Genomic DNA, 25,722 nt, shown 5'->3' with positions numbered 1-25,722 from the left:
AGTTTCTAAACTATTCAAAATAGCAAGTAAAGTTTTATTTTGTTCACTGGTCGCTCCTTGACAACATCAAATGTCCAGGTGTAGGCTATCCTGCATTAAAAGTAGTACATAATTCTAGGTTATACTCAGATTTGGACATGGTGCTCCAAAGTATAATTTGCCAGTAAACCACTGGTTTGCAGAGAGGTGTTTTATCTTATTTTTTTGCCACATTTGTTATCCAATACTTACTCCTTTACAACCATTTTTTTAACATCTGAATTTTTACAGACTGTCATGCTGATAGTGTAGAGGCCTGGGTGAGATAAGCACCGTCACAGTTTTGGTTGACACCCACCAGTGTTTATCCATTTCATTGCTGAGGAACATTTTTCAGCAAAGTTACACTTAAAATGGCACCGAAGTACAGTGCCAGCCTGAGAGGACCTTTGCCTATTTTGCTTATCTCCTTCCAAACATTTTTTATATTGATCTTTTTGTTTTTAGTTTCCCACAACTACAACTATGAAGAGAAGTACCTTCAGCGGTATCCAGGTAAGATTCAATTGTTGTTTTGTCCTTTTCCACTTCACACCATGAAGTATAATAGGTTATATAATCTGATACAGTTTAGCCAAACTCTTTTTTGCTGTGTGTTATTAAGCCAAGTGAGCCTATTTGCTCTTTTAATTATCATGGTCTGTTTATTAAGGACTTTGTATTATTGTAAGGACTTCATCAGAGCATAAATGGGCTACTACCGGCTTTATGACGGAGCCCAAAAGGTACCCATGATTTCCACAAGGCTTTTTCCAAAATGTTAACTTAATGCTACACTGTAGCATAAATGGGTCCCAATAGGTTTTATCTAACCAATGGACATTATCCATTCCTATCCTGGAGGTTTTTCCACTTTCACTCATTCTGGTACCTATGAATTCTCAGAACCCATGCCTCCAGGTGAGGAGGGTGGCGTTAGGGTTAGCCGCTCCATGTGCTCAAATTGCCCAGCCTCCTTGGCTCTGCAGATTCCCATCTCTTATATCGAAGTGGAGACCATACCCATGTATCCTTATTTTTTAGAGACATGACTGGCAATGGATAAATCACTTTGACATTCTGGTATTTCATTGGCTGCTAAAAAGACTGCTATAAAATCTCACCACTACATTTCAAAGAGATGAACCACTTGTGCAGGACCCACGTGGTTTATATAAATCAGTGAGGATGGGGTTCAAAGAGATGCATCACTGGCCACTGCACCCTTAGACAGGTACCTCGTTTGCTCATGGGAAATGTAACCATTCACATAAACAGTTTGGTGAAAATACAATGTGCCATAATTTCTGAGACACATTTTCCTCCGTTAAATCAAAACTAGAATTTAAGTTTTTTTTACTAGCCTATGTCAAGCCCATTATTTTTTTCAAGGTCAGGCTTCAGGATGTGTTCTAATGAAGTGGAATCTCAATTTTAGTGATACACCATTCAAAACTATATAACTGTATACAAGCCTGTGGAATTTTGTCCTTTAGCATCCAGCAAAAAGCAGAATGCATAGCTACTTTCTAATCAGGGAATGTTTTCAGTTGAGAAAGGAAAAATAGGCATGATAACATTTTAAAGGCGCTTAGTGTGGAGTCATGGTCAGAGGTGATAAAGAATGCTTAGTAATCATGTGCTCTTTCCTATGTAAGCTATCAACTGTCATGTAGTATTTTGGTTGTGCTAATTTGAGGTTTTTAATATTTAATAATGATTATGTGAAACAAAAATGTAGCCTCTCTCATTATTTTCATATATGAGATATCTATACTAAATAGGAAAAATTCAAAGAAAACTCCAGCGTTACTCCATGGAACCAAACTTTCAGTCTGATCTACCACAAAATCAGCAGGGGGGCCATATCAAATAGACAAACTGTGTGCTGCTTAACATTTTTTGCTATTAGGAGGTAGCACCATGAGGTCGTGTGAAAAAGGAAGTAAACCCTCTTTATGGTTTTACATATCAGGACATAATAACAATCATCTGTACCTTAGCAGGTCTAAAATTAGGTAAATACAATCTCAGATGAATAACAACACATGACATAATACATTGCGTCATGATTAATTCAACAAAAATAAAGCCAAAATGTTGAAGCCGTGTGTGAGAAACTAAGTACAATTTATGATTCAATGGCTTGTAGAACCACCTTTAGCGGCAATAACTTGAAGTTACCATTTTCTGTATGACTCTTTCAGTCTCTCACATTGTTGTGGAGATATTTTGGCCCACTCTTCTTTACAACGCTGCTTCAGTTCATTGAGGTTCGCAGACATTCGTTTATGCACAGCTCTTTTGAGGTCCCGCCACAGCATTTCAATCGGGTTGAGGTCTGGACTTTGACTGGCCCATTGCAACACCTTGATTCTTTTCTTTTTAAGGCATTCTGTTGTAGATTTCCATTTACTGCGTACTTGGGATCGCAGCTTTAGCTGTCGGACAGATGGCCTCACATTTGACTCTAGAATACTTTGATATACAAAGGAGTTCATGGTCGACTCAATGGCTGAAAGGCCCCCAGGCTCCTACGGCTGCAAAATATGAACAAAATAATCACCACTCCACCACTGTGCTTGACAGTTGGTATCAGGTGTATGTCCTTGAATGTCTTGAATGTTTTGAATAATCTCTCACTGAAACATCTGGCCATATAAGCCTTCCCATATTGATTAACATCTTAATTCCTATGGAAGCAGTAAGGGTATGCTTAGTTTTTCACACATAGCTTCACCATTTTGGCTTTATTTTTGTTAAATAAACCATGATACAGTTTAATATGTCATGTGTTGTTGTTCACCTGAGGATGTAATTTTAGACCTGCTAAGGAAAGGGTGATTGTTTTTATGCGCTGATATGTGAAACGATAGAATTCATTGAGGGTCTTTAACTATATGTATCTTGTCATATTAGATACCCTAATCTGTTTCACCTCCCCTGCACCTGTATTTCTGTTCTCCACACTCCAACCTTTTGCGTTTTTTTCCACACTCCCTCATAACCATTCGAAATGATAAGGACACAATACAATGAGCTGTAAGGAAAATTATAAATCACTGTTATAGCTGCAATACAAAGTATTTATACAGCTGGGGATGCCACATCAGATGATGAGGTTGATGTGTAAATCATTTACATCTTTACAGAGGTTTTTTGTTTGCCTCTTTAGATTCAGTATGCAGTTGCCTGGTAATTACTGTAATTGTATTTCTACAAATAACTGTTTGTTGGTCCAGACTTACAAATAATAAATATAATTATTCTTTTGGGCACAATGTGTTATTAAAGGGGGTTATTATCGACATGCACTCATACACGTTGCTATTGAAGTACACAGCATTAATACCCTGTTGTGCCATTTTCATGTTTTCTCCGTGAATGGATGAATGCACAAAGCCAACTAAGAATACAACTAAAATGAGCGTTGACTCCCAAAAAACTGATTAACTTGGCTAGATGCTTTGTAGTTGATCATATATTTATTAGTTACAATAAATAGTAACAAAAATGGTAGCTTTTTTGGTTTTGTCTCCGTCCTGATAAAGATCAAGGATAGAACCACAGTGACAAATTGGTGTGCACAAAAGAACAGCCCTGTCCAGACTTTGGAGAAAGCATTGTGGTGTTATTTTATTATTAAACATATTTTTTTTTAAAAAAACAAACAAATAAAAAACAACCTCACCTTCACTCTTTCATCAAGATGTATATATATATATATATATATATATATATATATATATGAATAGAGATAAAGTTTGCCAAGCTGCATCCCAACGATTCAATTTCTTTCCCTTATTCACAGCGTTTCAAGACGTAAATGTTTTGATCATCTTTGGATTTGGCTTTTTCTTTGTGTTCTTGCGGAGATTTGGATTTAGCGGTGTTGGATTCAACCTTCTAATAGCAGCATTTGGACTGCAGTTGTCTGTCATACTGGATGCTTTCCTGTTTGGTCCAAAAAATGGAGCTCGAGTTGTTGGTTTAAAAAGGTAAAATACCGTATACATATTTAATTAACTTTCTTTCTAGTTTTCTGTGTATACTGTATAATTCCGAGTGGTATGTACTATATGGTACACACAGAACAATAGTTTTCAAAGATTACAAGAAAGCTGCTATGGATGTAATTGATAACTATGTTACACTATGTTTGTAAGAGACTTTTGGTTTTAACTCCCTCAATCCACTTCACTATAACTGGCCCTACATAATGCGTAATGTAGCATTTGTCCATCCTATTAATGGTATTTGCACCCTCATCTTCTGATATACCTACATTAACATGAATGTATAACCCTCAAAAATAAGCTTTTCAGGCTTCTACTTACCACCGCTTGGCCAATATTACTCTTTTGGGTCTACACAAAAGAAACATATCTTCCTATGTTATTCGGTAGAGTATAGTCATGAAACTGTTAGCACACTTATACTTTATTTATTAACCCCACAGAATGAAACGGGAAGAAGTTTTATTTCTCTCATGAGAGATGAATATTACTAGAAGAATAAATCTGATAATATAATGTTACAAAATAGAGTAGAATGTCTCTTGGTTGCTAACCGCCAGTGTCTCCTTTTCAGTTTATGCAGAGGACTAATGAGCGTTGTACCAGTGTTAATCTCATCGGGAGCTGTCCTGGGAAAAATGAATTCAATACAGTTGATAGTTATGACTGCAATTGAAATGTCAGCATTTACTGCAAACAGATACATCATGACAAAGTATCTAATGGTAAGAGACCACCGCTTTAGAATGCATGCAAAAGTACAGAATTCCATACTGTATCCAGATTTGATCCAGATTTGAACTTATATCGGTATTTTGTCAAGTTCTTGTATTTTAAGTGTCTGGGTTACAAGTGTGTAGTTCAACATATGGCTATAATAGCCTGACATAAATAATGATGCCTATATTTTGTTTGAAAAACTGATGGGGGTGGGGGTAACATGTAATGGGGGTGGGGGTCTGTGGATATGGTTCCCGTGTCAGTTACTTGTGTATGCTTTCCCTCTCGTCTGCACAACTTGTATTTCATTATGAAACATTACATGGCCCTAGAACAAGGTTGACTAGGACACTGGACAGCTTTTTTTTATTTGGGTACTGTCCTAGGCAATCCAGGACACATAATCCCCACAGTGGAGAAATCAACAACTGTGGATGTCACCGAAAGATGTCTGGGCCCTGACCAGTTGCCTGTTTTTTAGCCATGTGGTAAAGATAACCCTGGTGTCAATTTACTTTATTTTCTTATGTTATGGACTTGATTTAGTTAGCAGAACCACAGAAAATATTTTATCTCCAAAACTGTAGAATATAATGACGGACATTTATTAGCTTACCAGCTCTTTTTTTTTTAGGACAATCACACCAAACAGGTCATCTATTGTGTGCGCTCACATCTAACATGCCATATATACTGTGTAATACACCCAAACTCCCTCTAGATTGTAAGCTCGTTTGAGGGTCCTCCTCGCCTGTTGTTTCTGTAAGTCAAATTGTTATGTTATATACTACTTGTTATGTCCTGTCTACCCATTGTACAGCGCTACAGAATATGATGGCACTATATAAAACTATAAAAAATAATGTTATTATATATATATATATATATATATATATATATATATATACACACACACACCCATTACTTTTGTGTTTATTTGACAGATGGGAGAGCACATTAGCATGATGCACACACACATCTTTGGCGCATTTTATGGATTGGCGGTATCCTGGACAATCTCTTTACCATCCGTAAATAACGAATTCAACAAAGAAAAGGAAAAATCTGAAAAGACCTCAGAGTTATTTTCAATGTTGGGTAAGCCCAAAATAGCTGTGACTGTGACAAGAGTTAACAAAATAATGCTACTGGGAGCAGTAGAGTTGGTTTTGTATAAAAACAGTTGGGTTTTTTTGACACCTTATGTAAACTGATGAATGTAGATCACTGATAATACACAAGGCTAAGGACTGTAGTAACTGTAAGCAGTACAGACTCAGATTCGAATGAGATCAGGACTGGATTTGCATTCTAGGTGCTCCTAGACCCAAATAGACCATGTCAAAAATTATAAAAAGGCTTTGTAAGCAAGGCATAGGTTGCAAATAAGTAGATATGACCAAACAATCACTAGGTAGGTTGATAGATAGTGGGTATGGTAGGGTTATCATCTAGCCTCTCCCTCTGTGCCTCTAGTAGCAACCATACACAACTTCTGGTGTGATCTGCCTTTTTGACATGTAAGTGTAACGATAATGATCTGTGACCCTTATCTGTTATAATTATAAGCCATTTTGTTCAAAACGTGCATGTTTTGGCATTGCATTTGATTAATGTATCTGTAGAACATTATTGGATCACCAATATTTTATCTGTTTATGTCACGTTTAGGGACTCTTTTCATGTGGATGTTCTGGCCTTCATATAATTCTGCGTTACTTCAAGATTACGTGCAAATAAGAAATGCAATCTGCAACACCTATTTCACACTAGCTGTTAGCACGGTTACCGTGTTCTCATTTTCTTCTCTTTTTAATCGGAATGGAAAACTGGAAATGGTAAGCAACTTTCAAAATGTATCCAATACCTGTTAGAGTGATAAGAATAGCTATAAAGAGGTTAAGACATAAACATTTATTGTGAAAGTGGAGCCAGCTGTCTCTAGATTTTCTAGGGACCATATAACTGGGAGAAACAAGGTTGTAACCCTTCAGTTGATCACACCGACAGCTGGATTTAGCAGCCTATCCCAACAAAGGCTTAGCTATTTGATAATGAATTAAAGTCTGCAATCCAAAACAATAGAATACTTACCAAAATAATAATAAAAAAAGAATATTTTCCACTACTTGTTTGCTATTTTATATTTTCTAAACAAATCAAGGGTATTGCCAGTTGCATGAGCACCCGAATGTTCATGCTTTAATTCTATAGTAAATGTATTTTCCAAACTTATAGACATGTTGGGCCATTTTTTAGCAGTGTCATTTCAGAGGTTTTATTAGAAAAAAATCCATTGTTTTTCTATAGTGACTACACCAAATGTACTTGCTGTACTGACCTGTGTGTTTTTTTTTTAAAACAATGGTTTCTGGGGGGGGGGGATAATGATAGTAACGATAATAATGAAAACTCTGGTCGTTGGGGTACAAAAAAGCCTTTAAAGGTATTATTTAAGAATATCTTTAAGTCCTGGCAAGTAATGAGGAACATTCGGCAGAATCTTTGTCAATGACTATTAAAGGTTTACTATTAGAAGCATCTCAGAGTTAGCTCAATTATAAAAATCCCAGGTGAGCATGCTATAGATAAACTAGAATCTTAGTGACTGGCTGCCAAGATGCTCCACTCTAATATATCAATATTAATAACACCAGCAGAAAGGGGTTGCTGGCCTTTAGCAAAGAGAACAGTAGAATCTGCTCTAAAACAGCTTCTTCTTGAGAGTGATTAAACGCTCAGACCTAGTTACTAAAATAGCACTACAGTAAACACGGTGTGGGCTAAATTAAGCACAGATTTAAAATGATACAAATCAAATGCTGCTTATTCTGAGTATGAAGCACATTATTAATAATACATTATATATGATATGATCAAAATAATGCTATCTAAAGAGACCCTTTCTAGTGCTGAAAGAAACAATCTATAATTGATTTGATCACGGTAAACGTAGAAAATTAAAGTTAAACACATTGCAGAAATGTTAAAACTATTGTCACATAGGGTACAAAATATCAAAAACAGTCACAAAAGGGGTTAACCAATAGGGTTGTATATGTTCTCTGTAGAAACATAGAATTGAAGGTTGATGATTGATGATGTAATAGAATACATAGGTTTCCAAAATCTGTTCTTGCCTAGCAGTAATAGCTTTCACAATCTCATCATGATAGCAAATATGGCTCAGCCCATATCACAAACTTTTGAAGTCGACAAATTTCTGTTGAAGATATGAAAACGAACCTTTACTAGTTCACTGAAGAATCTCTGGGTAGACCGTTAGGCCATGCAAACAATCATGTACTTAAGAGGAGGATCGGGTTAAGAGGAGGATCCGTTTGCTCACCTATTCCGCTCCACTGAAAGGAGAGGAAAAAACCCACATAATTTAGGAATGCCAAGTTTTAACTCTTTATTTTTAGCAAATGTTGATATTTAGCAAACCAGCCACAAAGGAAACCATTCCAAGTACGCAGGTTCTGTGTTTCCCCATTCACGTGTATTCCTGAATATATGTTTTTTGGTAGGTCCATGTTCGTAACGCTGTGTTGGCTGGTGGAGTTTCTACAGGATTTACAGCTTTCATGGTGCAGTACCCATGGATCACAATGACCATAGGATTAATTGCTGGACTCATTTCCACACTTAGTCTCAAGTATTTTCAGGTAATGGCTATATGTGTGCAACTTCAGTGAACTCAATGAGGTCCTCCCACCAACAGTCTCGGTTTTTGTGTCTCCTCTCCTTGGGTCAATCAGTTTTTCTAAAGATACAAGTATGGACACTGAACAATTGGGTGGAATTAGAATGATCCTTTTACAAGGTTTGGGAAACCCAGAATGGTCAACTATGCATGTTAAAAAGTTATTTCTAAAATGTGGTTCTGGTGTAGAGTTTGAAAAGTGGTCTCATCATTATAGCAGCCAATTAAGTGGCCCTATCAAGGAGGAGCATTTAATCATTGCTATGGTGGCAAGATTACATATAGCCCTGTCAGAATCAACAAGTTTCAGAACATGTGAATAAGTACATGCTAAGCAAGGCACATTAGGATATTGATGATAATGAAAACTCAGGGCTGATTTACCATTCTTCACTTTTCATATACCAGTATACCATATACAACACAAACATATTTCAACTACTAGGCACTAGTATAATATATATATATTGTTTTTTTCCAACCTTGGACGTGTACTACCCACTAACTTCATTTTGCAGAGAACACTGGATAAGGTTTCACTTCTGCATGACACCTGTGGCGTTCTGTATACATTTGGGTTCCCTGGTTTAATAGGAGGAGTTTCCTACTCGATCATTATCATAACAGCAGATTACAACGGCATTGACATGTAGGTATTATTTCTAAAGAATGGGGCAGTAACAAGACTTAATTTAAGAGACTGTAATCTTCTAGGACAGGGGTGTCCAACCTGCGGCCCTCCAGCTGCTGCAGGACTACATCTCCCATAATGCTAAGGCTAAGGGGCTGGCTGAGGAGTATGGAACATGTAGTCCTGCAGTAGCTGTAGGGCCGCAGGTTGGACACCCCTGTTCTAGGATGATTAACAATGGGGCAATCTGTACAGCAGAAAATGCATTGGTTAACATCAGCTCCAAATCTGGGGTACAGAAGGGGCTCACAAGAATTTATATTGCTACATAGGCGTAGTACATGCTAACATTGTAATATATTGTTTCTGGTCCTTTCATAGAGGCATAGTAACTTTAATTGGTTCATGGCTAGACATACCATCTTCTTAAAGCTCCCCTTGTGCTTGAAGCAATAACCAAATATACATCTCTCTGCAGACTGGGCTACCAAGCCATTGTAGGTGTTGGTTCCATCTTCCTAACGTTGGCTATAAGTATGGTCAGTGGGATTGTGACAGGTGGGTATCAGCTTTTTTGCAGCTTTTTACTTTGTTTTTGTCCGATTCGTTGTGGGTCTGGCCTCTTTTTTGATTATGTAAATGTGCAATTCGTATGAATTTGAATGCCCAAGTCTAGACAGTTGTTACATAATGTGTGTAACTGGATAAAGCACTATTTAACATACATCTTTGTGACAATTTATTTTAAAACAAAATTCAGCTTAATACATTGTATAATTTTTAGTTTTACATTTTCTCCCAAACAGGTCTTCTGTTGAAATGTAAGCTTTGGAGGCCACCCAAAGAATTTCATTTTTTCCAAGACCAACCTTTTTGGGAAGTGAGTACAATGAGTCACCTGCTAATGTTTCAGATTTTTGGGGTAATTTGAAGGGCATTATATAAATACTTATGATATTGAAGGGCTTCATCACGTAGGTACCTACTAAAACCTTGTGAGCAACATTGTGACAGCTATGTTTTAGCTACTTCTACTTCATATACTGTTCCGGTAGAATGTGTTCTATGTAGCTTCATTTGCTTTATTTTAAGAAATATTTATATAATCTTTCTTTTATCCACAGCTTTCACATCTGACGTCTCACCTTTAAGTAATGATGGGAATTGAAGTTTACAAATAGCAACTTGCGGAACGGAAATTAGTGCACATTATATTAAACTTGTGGCTTAATTTACCCATAAAGATAAAGAAAGCTAAAACTAACCTATGTTTCTTTAAAGAGGACCTGACACAAATGAATTATGCTTTTAATCACCTTTTACTTATCTAATAGTATGCAAGAGGTGCCTTCCTATTATCTCATCACATTTTAAATCCCTACTTTGCCCTAAGGTACCTTGTGATAATAACATTATTAGAAACTCTGCAACTGCAAACATTCATGAATGGGACCAGTTCAAGGAAGAGTAAAGTATGTATATATTCTGCTTTGAATAGCAGAAGGATTCACATGCAATATTTGGCCATGGATCATGGGATCATGTGCATTAAAAGCTCTAGTTATGTCTTAGATGGATGCAGATGTGATACCAGATATGGAAAATATGTAACATTAAATAACGATATGTTATAGATGTTTTTCAGTGCTGTACTATTTGTTTTGTTTTTTCTTTGTTCACATTTGTCAGTTCCTTTAAAAGGTCCTCTTTACTTGTTTTAAGATTTAGTGAAGCAGTGCTTCAACAGACATTATTAACTCTGTTTAAGTTTTTTTTTGTTTGTTTTCTTACAAGAGCCAACTGCATGAAACTTTTATCTTGCCATGATTCTGATATCAATATTAAAATGATGTTAGAATGCCTTTATCTACTGTGTTAAGCCTGTGGGTGTAGCTAATCAAAGGAAACAAATGGATATGTTTTACTATATTTGATAAGTTTTTATTGTGTTTTTTAATATTATGACGTATTACAGTAAATCACATATGGACTACAACATTAACACATTCTGTACGTAGTTTTACCCTTTTAAAATGCTCATTAAGATAGTTTACTGAGATTAGTTGAGCTCTGTGAATTATCGCAAGTGGTGAGTTATATATATAAAAAGCAATTTTGGTGAGCAGCTTTCAGTGGGCTTGCTCCTTTTGGGCATCGTTGGTATGTTGCCATAGGTAATTTTACATTCCTTAGAGCCTGTATTTCCCTTTTTTGGGATCCCTCCTAATTTATCTACTAGTGTTTGTACCCTCCTTCTGAAAAATGAATAACATTAGATTCACAAAAATTCACACTCATTTTGGTTGAGGTAGTATTATAAACAAAGAATAAAAAATAATGGTCCAGCGGGAATGTTCCAACAGCCAGCTTTTTAGACTTTGCCTCTAAATCACTGATAGGCTTGTTATTTTGAATCTTTTTAGAGTGTCCTATGTTTTAATGACTAATTCATATAACAGGATATGGATGGGTGACTATGTGAGTAGCTAAAATGACCATACCATAATGATATCCAGACTGGTACAATACCAATAATTCAGTGGCGGAACTACCGGGGTCGCAGGGGTCGCGACTGCGACCGGGCCCTGGAGTTCTGCCAGTCAGGGGGGCCCAAGGGGTGCCGAGCGGTTGCTGAAAACGACCGCTCGGCAACTCTTGGGCCCCCCTGACTGACAGAAATCCAGGATGCCTCCCCTCCCCGCCGCTGCTGCCGCCGTCGCCGCCGTCGCCGCTGCCTGCCTCAGCGCTGCCCAGAGTGCAGTGTTGGGAGCGTTAGGCGTTTGTCTCGGGTGCCGGCGCTTCACGCTGAGCGCCGGCATATGACGTCATATGCCGGCGCTCAGCAGTGAAGCGCATATATATATATGTAAAGATATTTATATGTAAAGTTTCCATTCACAGATAAAATATATTTCCTTTCTTACTCTGCACATGAATCTTTGATCTGTAGATAATTAATACATAAAAACGAAAAATGAGTACAGTTAGCTGTAGAACCTCGTGCATTTAATTAATTATGGAAAAGCCTCGTAATTACTGTACATAAAAGTAAACATCCAAGCCCTGGGCATTCTGACACATCCATCATTCCCAAAGCTCTCTCTTCCCCGCCCCTTCCTGCGGCTCACTGTACCAGCTGATCAGGGGAGTCACATGATCTGCTGACGCCACCAAGCCTAGGAACTATAGCTGCTCAGCCAAAACACAGAGGGAGTGATGGCTGCAGCCTTGTCTTTGAACGTGGACACCCTGCGGGAGGTACTGGAATGCCCCATCTGTATGGAAACCTACACAGAGGAGCTGCTGAGACCGAAGCTGCTGCACTGCGGTCATACTACTTGCAAGCAGTGCCTGGAGAAGCTTTTGGCGAATGCCATTAATGGCGTGCGCTGTCCCTTCTGCAGCAGAGTGACCCATGCGACCAGTGTGACTCAGCTGGCTGACAACCTGACTGTCCTGAAGATTATTAACACGTCGGAGGTCGGCCAGGCCGTCAGCGGACTGCTGTGCAAGTCCTGCGGCAGAAGGCTGCCGAGGTGCTTCTGCAGGAGCTGTGCCCTGCTGCTGTGTGAAGGCTGCGGGGAAGGAGATCACATGCAACCTGGTCACACTGTACTGTCACTGCGGGAGGCTGCCAGTGAATGCAGGAGGGCACTGGAAGAAAGTCTTACACGTCTGAGGCAGCATATACTAGACCTCCAGAAAAGGAAGGCCTCCCTAGAAGGCATCTCATCAATGCTAAAATCCAAGTACAAGTCAGTGCTGCAAGATTACACCAAGGAAGAGTGCCGTGTGCAGGAGGAACTGGGCAAATCCCGCAAGCTTTTCACAGCTTCCTTGGCTGAGGTGGAGAAGATGAACAGTGAGGTTCTGGATGAACAGTCATACTTACTGAATATCACTGAGGTGCAGCTTGTGTCTAGGTGTGACTACCTCCTGCTCAAGTTAAAGCAGTCAGATACAGCTCTCCTAGAAGAGTCTCTAGAGGAAGAAGAGCCTGAACTTGCAAATGACTTACCCACAGAGCTTACCTTGCAAGATGTGGAGTTCTTCAAGGTAGGGTACGTTGATCCACTGCAGGTTGGTGAAGTGGCTAAGAAACCATACGTTGTCAATGTCCAAGACTCTATGTTCGAAGCTGCTGCTTTCCCGCTGGTTCCATGTAATGATATGGAGATAATGCCAGAAGAGGTGAGCAATGTCACTCAGTGTCCTTCTCCTCCTATCAACCAGTTACCTGAGGCCTCTTGCAACTTGCAGCTGTGCCAGTTCTTGAGAAAGATGGGATCAAAAGGCAATATGCCAGGCATGTTTAATCTACCGGTCAGCCTGCATGTTACTCCAATGGGAGAAGTGCTTGTGGCTGATAGAGGAAACCATAGGATCCAGGTCTTCAATAGGAAAGGCTTTCAAAAAGAGATCAGGCGAAGCCCCACTGGAATTGATACCTTTGTGCTCAGCTTCCTGGGAGCCGATCTCCCAAATCTTATCCCATTGTCTGTCACCATGAACTGCCACGGATTGATTGGTGTTACAGACAATTACGATAACTCGGTGAAGGTGTACACAATGGAGGGACGCTGCATTGCTTGTCACAGAAGCCAGCTCAGCAAGCCCTGGGGCATTGCAGCCATGCCCTCTGGTCAGTTTGTAGTAACTGATGTGGAAGGGGGCAAACTTTGGTGTCTGACTGTAGATCGCAGGCTGGGAGTTGTCAAATATAGCCGGCTCTGTAGTGCTGTGCGTCCAAAATTTGTAACCTGTGACCAGGAAGGTACTGTTTTCTTTACCCAGGGGCTAGGTCTGAACCTGGAGAACAGGCAGTATGAGCACCATCTGGAAGGAGGCTTTTCTATAGGTTCTGTGGGGTCTGATGGTCAGCTGGGACGGCAGATTAGCCACTTCTTTTCTGAAAATGAGGACTTCCGTTGTATTGCAGGCATGTGTGTTGGGGCCAGAGGAGACCTGATTGTTGCTGATAGTGGCCGCAAGGAAATTCTAAATTTTCCCAAAAGTGGAGGGTACAGTGTCTTAATTAAAGAGGGCCTGATATGTCCTGTAGGTGTTTCGGTCACTCCAAAAGGACAGTTATTGGTGCTTGATTGTTGGGATCATTGTATTAAAGTATATAGTTACAATGTACGCAGGTATTCCACACCTTAACAATAAACATTGTCACTGAGTCTCAGTGCACAGTGAAACTGGCTGAACCCATTCCAAGGAAGTAGATTCCAAGTGCAGACATGTCTTCATTATGAACAAAAAAAATAAAAATTGTTTATTTGCACCTTAAAATGTTCCTAGGGTACTGCTGGGGCCTCCAAACTATGTGTGCCTTGCCCCCACCCATGACTACTGGGTTGATTTTTACCTAGGAAAAAAATAACCTATCATCTCTGATACTGTTTTGCTAAGGTGATGATAGTAGACACAATTGATGTACGGTTTTAAAGAAAAGATGAGATGTATATTTTATAGCACATGTCCATAATAAGTGTTATAAAAATTTAAAGGAGGGAATGGATGTTGGGCAGCATTTTGTTAAAAGCAAACTTAGTATGAAGAAGCCAATACAATGTAAACTTTGTCATGTTATATAACATGAGACTGAAAATGGGCACACAGTTCCTTGACTTACTGTATAACAAGCCAAGGGGTGATGAGTTTTTTTTTCTTTTTTCAGCACACACACATATATTGTGAGTTAGCATGAGTATGAGTATTTTTCTTTGCGCTAAATTAGGGCTCAGAATCCCAGTGAATGTTTTATATAGGACATATATTCCCAATTCCTTTGAAAGGAGGTATTCAGGGCCCACAGGATAGCTGCTAATGTCTGAAACAGACACAGGCAGGTGCATGAATCTGGTCTATTCCCGTTGGGATCTCCGTTTCATGCAGAGCACAATATAACAATATGTCTCATTTTAAAAACAGGTCAAATGTTATGATTAGTTCTACTGAAAGCCTCTTTACCTATAACCGGAAATTGTGGTTTTGCCTTTTCTTAACATGCAACACATGGGTTATAATGAGAAAAATAAGTGTTGGTTGACATTACAAAAAACTTTGTTCTAAAACTGGTGTCTTATGAAATCGTATGTGTACGTGTTAGATTACTTCAGATCTTTACAGTGGATAACAACTAATTGTCTGTCTTTTTTCCCCTACATACCCCATTATTATTTGCCCCTGTAACCCTTGAGGCAAGTGGCTACAACCTGTTCTATGACCCATCTAAATTAGGTGGGAAACCCAGTTAACCGTCTAAAGCGCAGCAGATAATCCAGCAGTGGAGCAGGAGAAGCAGGTGAGTGAGACTAAAGCATGACCAGCTGGAGTAGACTTGGTGTAGCTTACGCACGAAAGGGGAAGTTGGAAGAAGAGTTGTAGATTCCACTCCCTCAGGTCATTACTCGGAAAGAATAGTGGCACTGACCCTGTATAATTAAAGATCTCTCTGATTTAACTATTCATTGATCAGGGCAAGCCAAGCTCTTCCTGCTGCAGAAGCAAACTGAAGGTCTGACCTTTGTAATGAAGTTGAAATCACAACTCCCTTAGTAATTAAACCGCAATGGCTTGGTGAAACCAAAAGAAGAACCCTGCATATGTATAGATATTTATTAAACAAGTAATGGACTGATGGACTTGCGTGTAATGTGAGGCAAGCCTCGGAATCCGAATCACCTTGTACTGCTCCATGGCCTGCTCTCCTACCTCTAGTAAATGTCTATGCAAGATGTGCCACGTAAAAGTAAATTCCGCCTGAAATAACCCATCCCTAGTTTAAAGGGGAACTCCCTCCTAATGTTTGTATTGCTAACAGATTAAAAATAAAATAAAACTGTTTCCTACACAATGTGGTGTTTGAGCAGAAAAACTGACCAAAATATCAAATGGCTGACAACTGCTCCAGGTCTGCCACTAACGGAAGTTTAAGAACAAAAAGAGAACCTCACACATTTTTGTAAATTCTAACCTACATTATACAGCATTGTATTTTATGCGCAAGGTTCCATGGAATTTTAAGTTTAATTTCTGTTATGTCTGAAATTATTATACTGTTTGGGGAAAAAATAAGTGTACACACTTTTTAATGGTAAATCATGTGTTATTGCTTAATTTGTTGCAGTGTGTGCTATTTTTTGCTCTGCTAATAAGTACCTATACACAAAACATACCTACTACATGCTTTCTCAGGTCGCCAGACTAAAATTGGAAAAAAAAATAAAATCAACTTTTAATGTGTCCACACAAGGCTACAGCTTTATCCTTGGCTGCCTATGCTATGATTTCCACAATAATTCTGACATATAGATGTATCCCTTAATATTAAGTAGTGTAACATGACATAGCAACACAAATTTTAAATAGTAAATAATGATTTCAAAAAATAAACCGCTTGCAAGGAATAACCACTTTATTATTTTTTCATAAAACACACATGTAAAGGAACAAGAAATGATTTGAAACACAAAGTGCAAAAGCCCATATTACATTTTACAGCTATTATTACATATATTTATACACTTTTGAAATACCTGAAAAGCTTGGCATCTCAAAAAAGTTGAATATGTTATTGTTGGGAATGTGCATTAAAAAAGTTGGACGAATATGCTTTACAATGTTTTGGACATATTTACTGCCATAAATCTTCAGTCCGGCCAAATTTGAATACCAGCCCCCTGTAACAAAAAAGAGACAATGTTGCAGTAAACCTGTCACATCTATATGGTGATCGGGTAGGAGAAGGCTTATAACAGAAGAGTTTGGTCATGAGATAGACAGGTTATTACATAACACCTTTGTGGTCTACAGAAGAGTTTCTCATTGTCAGTTCCAAATAAACTAATAAAAGGTATATTTTCGGAATAATTTCATGTAAGGTATTAATGAAAGGAGTGCTTGTCTTGCTCAACTAATACTTTGTTGGATTGTGACAGGGTTACTTTTAACAGGGTTAAAGCTTGGGTGTAACAATGTTAAGTTAATGAGCTCCTGCATCAACCATCTATAACTGGAAGGAGACTTGGGAGCTCATGGCTGTGTTAGGGTTAGGATGTGTGCACCTTCCTAGCAAGTACATTTTAAAGGGACAGTATAAAAAGGGACACACCCTGTAAAGAAGAATTCATTTCATTTTAAAGTACTTTGTGAGTACTTTAATATGTATTCTTCCAAAAGTAATACAATTAAAGCTATTATTTAAAACAGAAGAGGCTCTCCTCCATAGTGTGACTATTCTTGTCACTGTTTGGCTGCTTCTCACACAGGTACATTGGTGGTCTGAAGAGACCCTGCCTTCAGTCCACCTCCAGTCCTCTTTATTCAGCTGGGGGGGAGTATATCACATAGAGGGAGATGTGTTTGGTTGAAAATGTCTCTAGAAGTTCATATGATGTCCAAAATGAAAATTTAAACTGGCTAAAAGAAGATATGTTTTTGGGCTAAATAAAAGCCTATGACCCTGGTTTCCAATACCCTTCTCTGCTGCCGGGCACATTGTAGACTGCCCTCAAAACTGGTCCTCAATGACCACAAAGAATGCCCTCTACGAAAGTGCTCAGTGTACCTGTGCACACACAGGAACCAGTCGGGGGTCATCGGCAATATGTGATCACTAGGCCTGATTAGTTCCCTGGCTCATACTGATTGAAGAAAGGAGGCATACAAGCCTGCACCTGTGATACATACTAAAGTGCCTTAACAATAAAACAGTGTTCTAAAAGCTTTTTGCTAATTCCCATAAAACAAGAATATATACACCTATTCGCAAGTAGTAACGTGCAACACAAATGCCAATATACATAAATAAAAAAAAAAAAAAATCATCGGACTGGAGTGACCCATTAAGCAGGGGGATCTTTAGCCTAAACATTATCCAAGTAGAACAGCTACTTACCCAAAAAAAATAAAAGCATTCTGAAAAAACACAGCTATTCCAGGATACACCTCTGTGACACCTGTGAATACAGAATAAGTAACAGCTATAATAATGTTTCATTACTTAATTAAAAAAAAAAAACACTGCAGATTATATACAGGGCAAATGGAAATAATGTTTCAGATATCCAAACAAATACTGTACAGTTGTGCCCTGTCTTATTTCCTGGATTGCCGCATATTTTTCACATGAACACTGATCACTGTGGGTTGTAGTAATATACAGAAGATGTCTGTCTGACACAACCAATCATTTTGTCAGATAATTGCACCCACCAGCACTAAACTCACCTTAATGGATGGACCTTGTTCCAAAGCCAGCTTTTGCATTTTGATGTATGATATTTTCTTGCATTTTTTGGGCATGTTAATGAGCGATTGGTTGGTAGAGAAGCACCCAAAGTCAAGTGTGGAACTTCTTAAGCAACTTAATTTCTGGCCAGAAGCAAATACTGCATTCCACATTAGAAATCTCATACAGTTAAGCATTGTGGTCATGGTTCGGGATTCCATCACGCTAGGCTCCACTGAAATATTGGTTCGCAACCTACCCCACTCCAGCTTAGTCACATAGTACACAAGCAATTACATTTAGCGGCTCCGTTGTCAAATGCTCTTTGGCCAGGTGAGCCAGTTATTTGAATAAAATAAGGAGATGCCACGTACTAATGTTGGCTGGTGTACAAAACTTCTTACAAACACTACTATGGTCAAACAGGCGGAACAGCGCACCTACCTTTTGCAACATAACCGCCGAAGAGAATCCACATTGATGCAATCAGAGAGCCGAAGGCCAACATGAAACCAATAAACAGCCAAATACGGGCACCTGATTGATTAAACATACAGGATTATAAATGTCTATTACCATATACACATTCGAAAGGAACTCAGGGTCAGCAAAGAAGCCCTATATTGTGGCACAGGTGGGGGAGATTTAAAAAGACCGTTACCGCATCATATTTTTTTGTAGTGACCATTTTGAATTAAAATTTTATGTTCCACTTTTAGGGACTGCAAAACTTGACTACAGAAGAATATTCTTACTGGCTGATCCTGTCACATGACAGGAAGTTGACTCTGCCACCACTGATGCTAATAATGGAGAGGGTCCCTATACACCAAGTGGGTCTCCATCTATGCCCTACATCATTAAGAATAAGCACTGTATTCATGGTGTATAGTGCAGGCACATACATAAATTACACTGCAAGGAAGCAGGAACTGGGGGTCCCTTGCCAACTGCTCCATTTGCCTCATTGTTAATCATCCCCTCTATGTATATAGCTTGGAAATGAGAGAGGATATTAAAGACATATTTAAATACCCAAAGGGACTCAACAGAAATTTTATTTCAAAGGAAGAGAAATGTAAACAAGGGAATTAAAACATGCATGGGATAAGCCTAAGGCTCTATATATATATATATATATATATGACAAAGACCAAATCAAGCTTGAGGTTTTTACAAAAAAATCTGCAGACTAGATAAGTAGTACTTTCTATAATTACCTGTTTGCCCCAGACAGCCCTCGCTGTAGCCGTCACCGTGCACCTGTCCATTGGACACTGCATTTATCCTTTAAATAAGAAAATATGAAGGAATTCTGAGACTTATCTGTGAGCTCATGCAAAGAAAGTTTTCATTTTTTTTTCAAAATTGCGGCAACCCTCAAGCTTTACAGCTGTTGCTGAACCCAAAGTCTCATTATCAATCCCAGATTTGTTCCTGCAATGTTACTTGTTATAAGAAAGCACTAAAGTAGTTTAGTTATAAAAGTTACTTTAACATGTGACATTAAATATAAGCCTCTACATGAGTACAGGTAGATAGGTTGGTGACCAGATTGCATTTGTTCTCATGGTAGGAGGTCCTGTCCAACCTACACACTGCTGGAGTTACAAGCTGTCTCAATGGTGTCTGTTAGCTATTTGATTACGCAGATTCTTTTTTTCTCCATTAATAGAGGCATAAAGTACAGGAGTCACAATTATTATTTTTTTGTCTTAATGAAGGGGCACACCAGTCGTTTTCCTTTCCTTCTGTTTAACAGTTTGTAAAAGTTTTTCACGCATATGCTAAGAAAAAATGTTTTTTGTACTCCCCCTACTGGCTGATTCTGTAATAAAAATAAAGTGTACATTTTCACAGGTATTTAGTAAGCACTTGTGTGTGTGCATGAGCATGGATGTGTTGCGTGGGGTGAGATGGAGTATGTGTTAAAATGAACGTGTACATGTTAAGTATGAGTAAGTGTGTGTAATTTGTTTACATGTGTGTGCCAGAGTGTAGGTTGGGGGGGGCAAGGTGCAAAGAAGACACGGGCAAGTTGTTTGGAGGCAGAGATGGCACAAATAGGCTGCTTAGGGGGTCAGGGTGGCACCGATAAGCTGCTAGGGGCAAAGGCACTCATAAGCTGTTTAGAGCAAGGGTGGCACTGTAGGACATGTTGCTTGGTAAAGTTGGGGGCCTGGGGCAATTTTCACACCAGGGTCATGTGGTTTCTAGTTAGATCCCTAGTTTATAGATTACTGGCCGACATAGTATTTAATAATTCATTGGTGTGATGTTGTGTTCTTCATTTCTCTATATTATAATTCAAATAGGTTTGTCTGCTTATTTGGAAAATTGTTAAAAAAAAATGTACAGATGGTTAGGTTGGTCCTTCATAATACATATACAGTGTCAGGGAGAGAATATTCAAATTATGCGTAAACTCCATATTTCATTAATGCACTCTAAATGTTTTGTAGTATGAATATAGGTTCTGCTGTTTTATGTGGTCAATGATATTTAAACAGGGCCGGCCCGACAATGGAGCCGAGTGGGGCAACCGCTCCAGGGCGGTTGCCCCAAGCCCTTTTTTTTTTTTAAAGCCGAGAAGAGAGAGGGCGCCGAGTGGTTTTATCTTACCAAGTTGTCAGTACCCTCTAGCTCGGTCTCGGTGCCGGCTTGTAATGCTGAGCGCCGGAAGATGACGTCATTTCCGCCGCTCAGCATTACAAGCTGGCACCAAGACCGAGCAGGGAGACTCACCTCAGAACTACTGAAAGGTAAATACGGGGGGGGGGGGGGGAAGGGTAGATAATGAGGGGGCGGCAGGGAGAGGAAGGGTAGATAACGGGGGGGGCATTTTAAACTTCGCCCCAGGCGGCATTTTGTCTTGGTCCGGCCCTGTATTTAAAGTATCATAAAGAAAATAATTTGTGATTTTATATTGCATTAAAATATTTTCTTTAGATAGGGCAGCCACAGATGGCTGAGGAACTTACATTAAAAAGGCAACAGTGGCTATAACCCCACAGGCATGGTATGAGTGATTCAGAGCCTCTGCGCTGGGGTATTTAACTGCAGCATCAATGATAATCCACCAGCCTGTAAAGAACTGAGAAAAAGGCTAGATTCAGAGAACAAACAATGCAGTTCAAGAACACATTTTTATGTGAACGACTGACCACAGTACATCGAGCTAAGAAAAAAACGTCCATTAAATAGACTTAATATATTTTAACATACTACTGACAAAAACAGGTGAAATTGTGTGTTTATTTACACACGTGTATGCCTTGTCAGCTTGGGAGTTGTCAATCACACTTGCAAGGGCTTAAAGCAAAGCGCACCATAACTCTGTGGCACCATCCAGTGCAAATAGATAAAAAAGAACCCAAAATCTCACGTGAAATAAAACAAGTGAATACTCCCCTCAATGTAAGCAGCTTCCAAACAAACACTCTTCCTCAGGGTGTATATAGAACCAAACAGCAAAAAATGGAGCGCATATACATGAGGGGAAAAAACAAAACAAATATAGTGTAATATGTTAAAAATCAACAAAATTATATAATGTGTAAGAACCACTCACAAGTGGGCTGGATTAGGCAAGCTCATCGGAAAATCAATGGTGAAAAAGAAATCTTGAATGCTGTGAATACAAAATAAACAGTATAGGTGCAGTATCTTCAATGATCAGATGTAAAAAAACGAAATGCACTTACAATTGTAGTGGCACAACTCAAAGAGTATTGTGCATCGAGATCGAGATACAATAAATCGGAAACCATTTATCTATATCTTCGTTTGGATCCTTTATTCGTACACAATACTCTTTGAGTTGTGCCACTACAATTGTAAGTGCATTTCGTTTTTTTACATCTGATCATTGAAGATACTGCACCATCTTGGTCTATTTTGTATTCACAGCATTCAAGATTTCTTTTTCACCATTGATTTTCCGATGAGCTTGCCTAATCCAGCCCACTTGTGAGTGGTTCTTACACATTATATAATTTTGTTGATTTTTAACATATTACACTATATTTGTTTTGTTTTTTCCCCTCATGTATATGTGCTCCATTTTTTGCTGTTTGGCACCATCCAGTGTGACAGATTATTCACATGTTGACAGGGTGCTGTGGGGGGATAAAGGGCTTTTAAATACTCTTGGGAATAAGAAAGAAAAAAAGACAAAAGAAAGCAAAGATATCTGTGCGCATAATTTCAACGACAGCCCCATAAATTAGTTAATGTGTATAATGTATATACACACACACAGATCAGCCATAACATTATGACCACCTGGACTCCACTAGACCTCTGAAGGTGTGCACCAAGATGTTAGCAGCAGATTCTTTAAGTCCTGTAAGTTGCGAGGTGGGGCCTCCATGGATACATCCTGGTGCCATGTGTTCTCCAGGTTAACGACACACACGCACCCAGCCACCCACATAAAGAAAAAGGGATTCATCAGACCATGCCAACTTCTTCCATTGCTCCGTGGTCCAGTTCTTATGCGCATGTGCCCATTGTAGGTGCTTTCAGCAATGGACAAGGGTCAGCATGGGGACCCTGACTGGTCTCTGGCTACGCAGCCCCATACACAACAAACTGCAGTGCGCTTTCTTTCAGAACCAGCATTAACTTTTTTAAGCAGTTAGAGCTACAGTAGCTCATCTGTTGGATTTGAGCACATGGGCCAGCCTTCGCCCCCCCACCCGACACGTGCATCAATGAGCCATGGCGGCCCATGACCCTGTTGCCGGTTCAGTGCTTGCTCTTTCTTGGACCATTTTTGATAGGCACTGACCACTGCAGACAGGGAACACTCCACAAGAACTGCAGTTGGGACATGATCTGACCCAGTCGTCTATCCATCCCAATTTGGCTTTTATCAAAGTCGCTCAGATTCTTACATGTGCCCATTTTTCCTGCTTCTAACTCATCAACTTTGGGGATGGAATGTTCACTTGCTGTATAAGATATACCCTCCTGCTGACAGGTGGCATGATAACAACATTATCAGTGTTATTCACTTCACTTTGTCAGTGATCATAATGTTATGGCTGATCAGTATATATATATATTATATATATACACACACACACACACACACACACACTCGTGCATGAATACACACACAATGCAAAACTTCAGTACTCACTAGAACTCCAGCCGCAATTGAGGCAACCGTGTTCCTCTTCTCACCCCAGTCGATACACTCTGAGCAACGCAGGTTGTCGAAGAATCCAGACATTTTCTTTACAGCTGGGACACAAAGAAAATGCAGTTAGCAACATCTACAGTTTGTTAAAAGAAATGTGTAATATATACGTAAATGTATAATTAAAACGTACTCTACTGATGACACCAGTAGCAGCATGCATGTATATATGAAATCTAATCCTTAACTGTTAAGCATCCCTTTATTCACATGCTTGTCAACAATAGGTCTGATTTAATCAATGCCTGACAGCACCATGTTCAGAAATAAAGCCATACTTCCAAAAACAATGTCTACTTAACCATAGTCATATCATAATAGTGACAATAAGTATCACGCATATATGGAGCCCTTCATATCACTGTTGTCAATAGGGTCAAAATTGAATGAATAATTTATCCTTAGGTGTAAGGTAGCTCTGGCATATTTAATACACAGAACAACAGTCAAAGGAGGTATTTAATCATGGTAGCTGAAGAATTCATGTGGTTTTACAGATCCTTCACATGACTATGGACGGCCACGTCTTATGATTTTCAAGGCTGGGGGAAAAATAGAACTAATGTCACAACGTGGGTTGTCCTTTCTTCCTTAATATTTCTCAGTTCTATTTGTGTAATCTACGATGAAATCTACAAAGAATGCACGGTTATTTTAAATGATGAACATCCAACAAAGGAAAAACAAGTTAACTTTGATTTAAATAAAGATTTGGCTCAGTAAACCAACATGGAGCCAGTGAATTCACCCCAAACTTATGGGATCTGAGTATAAATCTCAAGTTGGGATCTGCTAGCTCTGATTATGATTATCATTTATATATATAGCACCATCATATCCATAGAGCTGTACAATGGGTAGACAAGACATAAGTAGTACATAATATAATAATTTGACTTACAGAAAAATACCCTCTTATGGTTTAATTAGTATTTTCACAAGGTAGTTTCACTGTTCTATTTTTACACTTTTTTTTCTTACTGCACAAATAAAAAAATATAGATCAGCAAAATATTTTATTTTTATTTTATAAATAATGGATAATTTAAAATATATATTTAAAATAAAACCACATATTATATTTTTTAAATGTTACATTTTATGAATGCAAAATATTTGACAGCAGTCATCTATTCCTAATATATTGCAAAATGTCCAGAATAAAATTCGGTTCTTATGAACAAAGAGAGATAGTAGATATAATAATTGCAAACATATTAACTCAGTAAGATATTAAACACATATATTTGTAAAAAGCCAAGGAATTGCTATAATTATGATTAAACACACACACATATATATATATTTACTATTATAGACAATGCATTGGAAGCTAAGGACAGAACTCTTTGTCTTTATCACATCAGGGTCTCTGAGGTGAAATAACTATAATAAAAAGTATAATCTCCACCTCTCAGTCCGAAGCTTAAATGGATTTGGTTTTATAATACGGGGGGGGGGGGACCTTAATACGATGAGTTAACTAAATGTCAATTCTGCAAATAAAATCTATAAATGAATGCATAAAACATCTTAAATTATCAAATAAGTACCGAAATGCTACACTGAATATTATAATAGTATAGAATAATAATGACAACAAACATCAACAAACCTTCTTGATCCGGCCTTGTAATAAACAAATGTTATTGCTTCAGACGCATGCTCCGTATAGCAACTTCCTGTCATAGGACCAGACCGTATTAAAGAAAGAAAAAAGTGAAGTCATGACGCGGCCATATTGGTAATGGCGGAAGCTGGAAAGTGGCCATATTGGTAAAGGAACGCAAAAACGAAAGTGAAGGCGTGTTATTGTATTGTCAGACATTGTATGAATTGAACTAACGCCAATGCAGGGTAAAGTACAGGATTAGTAGGTTGATGATGAAATATTCTACTTATTGTTAGAAAGAAGACAAATATCTATGGGGTACGGAGCTGTACAGAATAATATAACTCCCTAGCGTCCCCGTTTAAGAGAATCAGGCCCTATTTGGGATCCATTCCATATCCCTCTAGCTTTTTTCTCTCCTACTCAGAACATTTGCCGGTTATGAGCATATCACGATGTTCTACAGATCCAAAAGACTCGATTTTATGTATAGAAACAACAGAACTTGGTTTAAAATGTGAATTGTGTAAATAAAGTGCACATTGTTTCTAATAAATGCATTACGAATTACCGTA

General features: G+C 38.6%; 3 protein-coding genes across 3 annotated transcripts; 2 read left to right on the top strand and 1 right to left on the bottom strand.

Moving 5' to 3' along the window:
* Positions 1-349: 349 nt before the first annotated feature.
* Positions 350-10,724, top strand: LOC128472770 (blood group Rh(D) polypeptide-like). The gene is made up of 10 exons (XM_053454717.1): positions 350-534; positions 3,830-4,016; positions 4,609-4,759; positions 5,699-5,852; positions 6,426-6,592; positions 8,285-8,422; positions 8,979-9,109; positions 9,570-9,649; positions 9,898-9,971; positions 10,216-10,724. The coding sequence occupies exons 1-10, from the start codon at positions 393-395 to the stop codon at positions 10,240-10,242; spliced, it is 1,251 nt and encodes a 416-aa protein (XP_053310692.1). The 5' UTR covers positions 350-392; the 3' UTR covers positions 10,243-10,724.
* Positions 10,725-12,276: 1,552 nt separating this feature from the next.
* Positions 12,277-14,477, top strand: TRIM32 (tripartite motif containing 32). The gene has a single exon (XM_053454711.1). It carries the CDS (start codon positions 12,308-12,310, stop codon positions 14,252-14,254), a length of 1,947 nt encoding a protein of 648 aa, XP_053310686.1. The 5' UTR covers positions 12,277-12,307; the 3' UTR covers positions 14,255-14,477.
* Positions 14,478-16,496: 2,019 nt separating this feature from the next.
* TMEM50A (transmembrane protein 50A) lies at positions 16,497-25,232 on the bottom strand. Its single transcript, XM_053454714.1, has 7 exons — positions 25,151-25,232; positions 23,476-23,579; positions 21,311-21,423; positions 19,550-19,617; positions 18,774-18,866; positions 17,997-18,057; positions 16,497-16,779 (listed from the first exon to the last, which is right to left on the bottom strand). The coding sequence occupies exons 2-7, from the start codon at positions 23,566-23,568 to the stop codon at positions 16,734-16,736; spliced, it is 474 nt and encodes a 157-aa protein (XP_053310689.1). The 5' UTR covers positions 23,569-23,579; positions 25,151-25,232; the 3' UTR covers positions 16,497-16,733.
* Positions 25,233-25,722: the final 490 nt, after the last annotated feature.

Source organism: Spea bombifrons, chromosome 2 (assembly GCF_027358695.1).
Source record: "Spea bombifrons isolate aSpeBom1 chromosome 2, aSpeBom1.2.pri, whole genome shotgun sequence".
Lineage (NCBI taxonomy): Eukaryota > Metazoa > Chordata > Amphibia > Anura > Pelobatidae > Spea > Spea bombifrons.
This window is presented reverse-complemented; position numbering and strand designations above follow the sequence as displayed.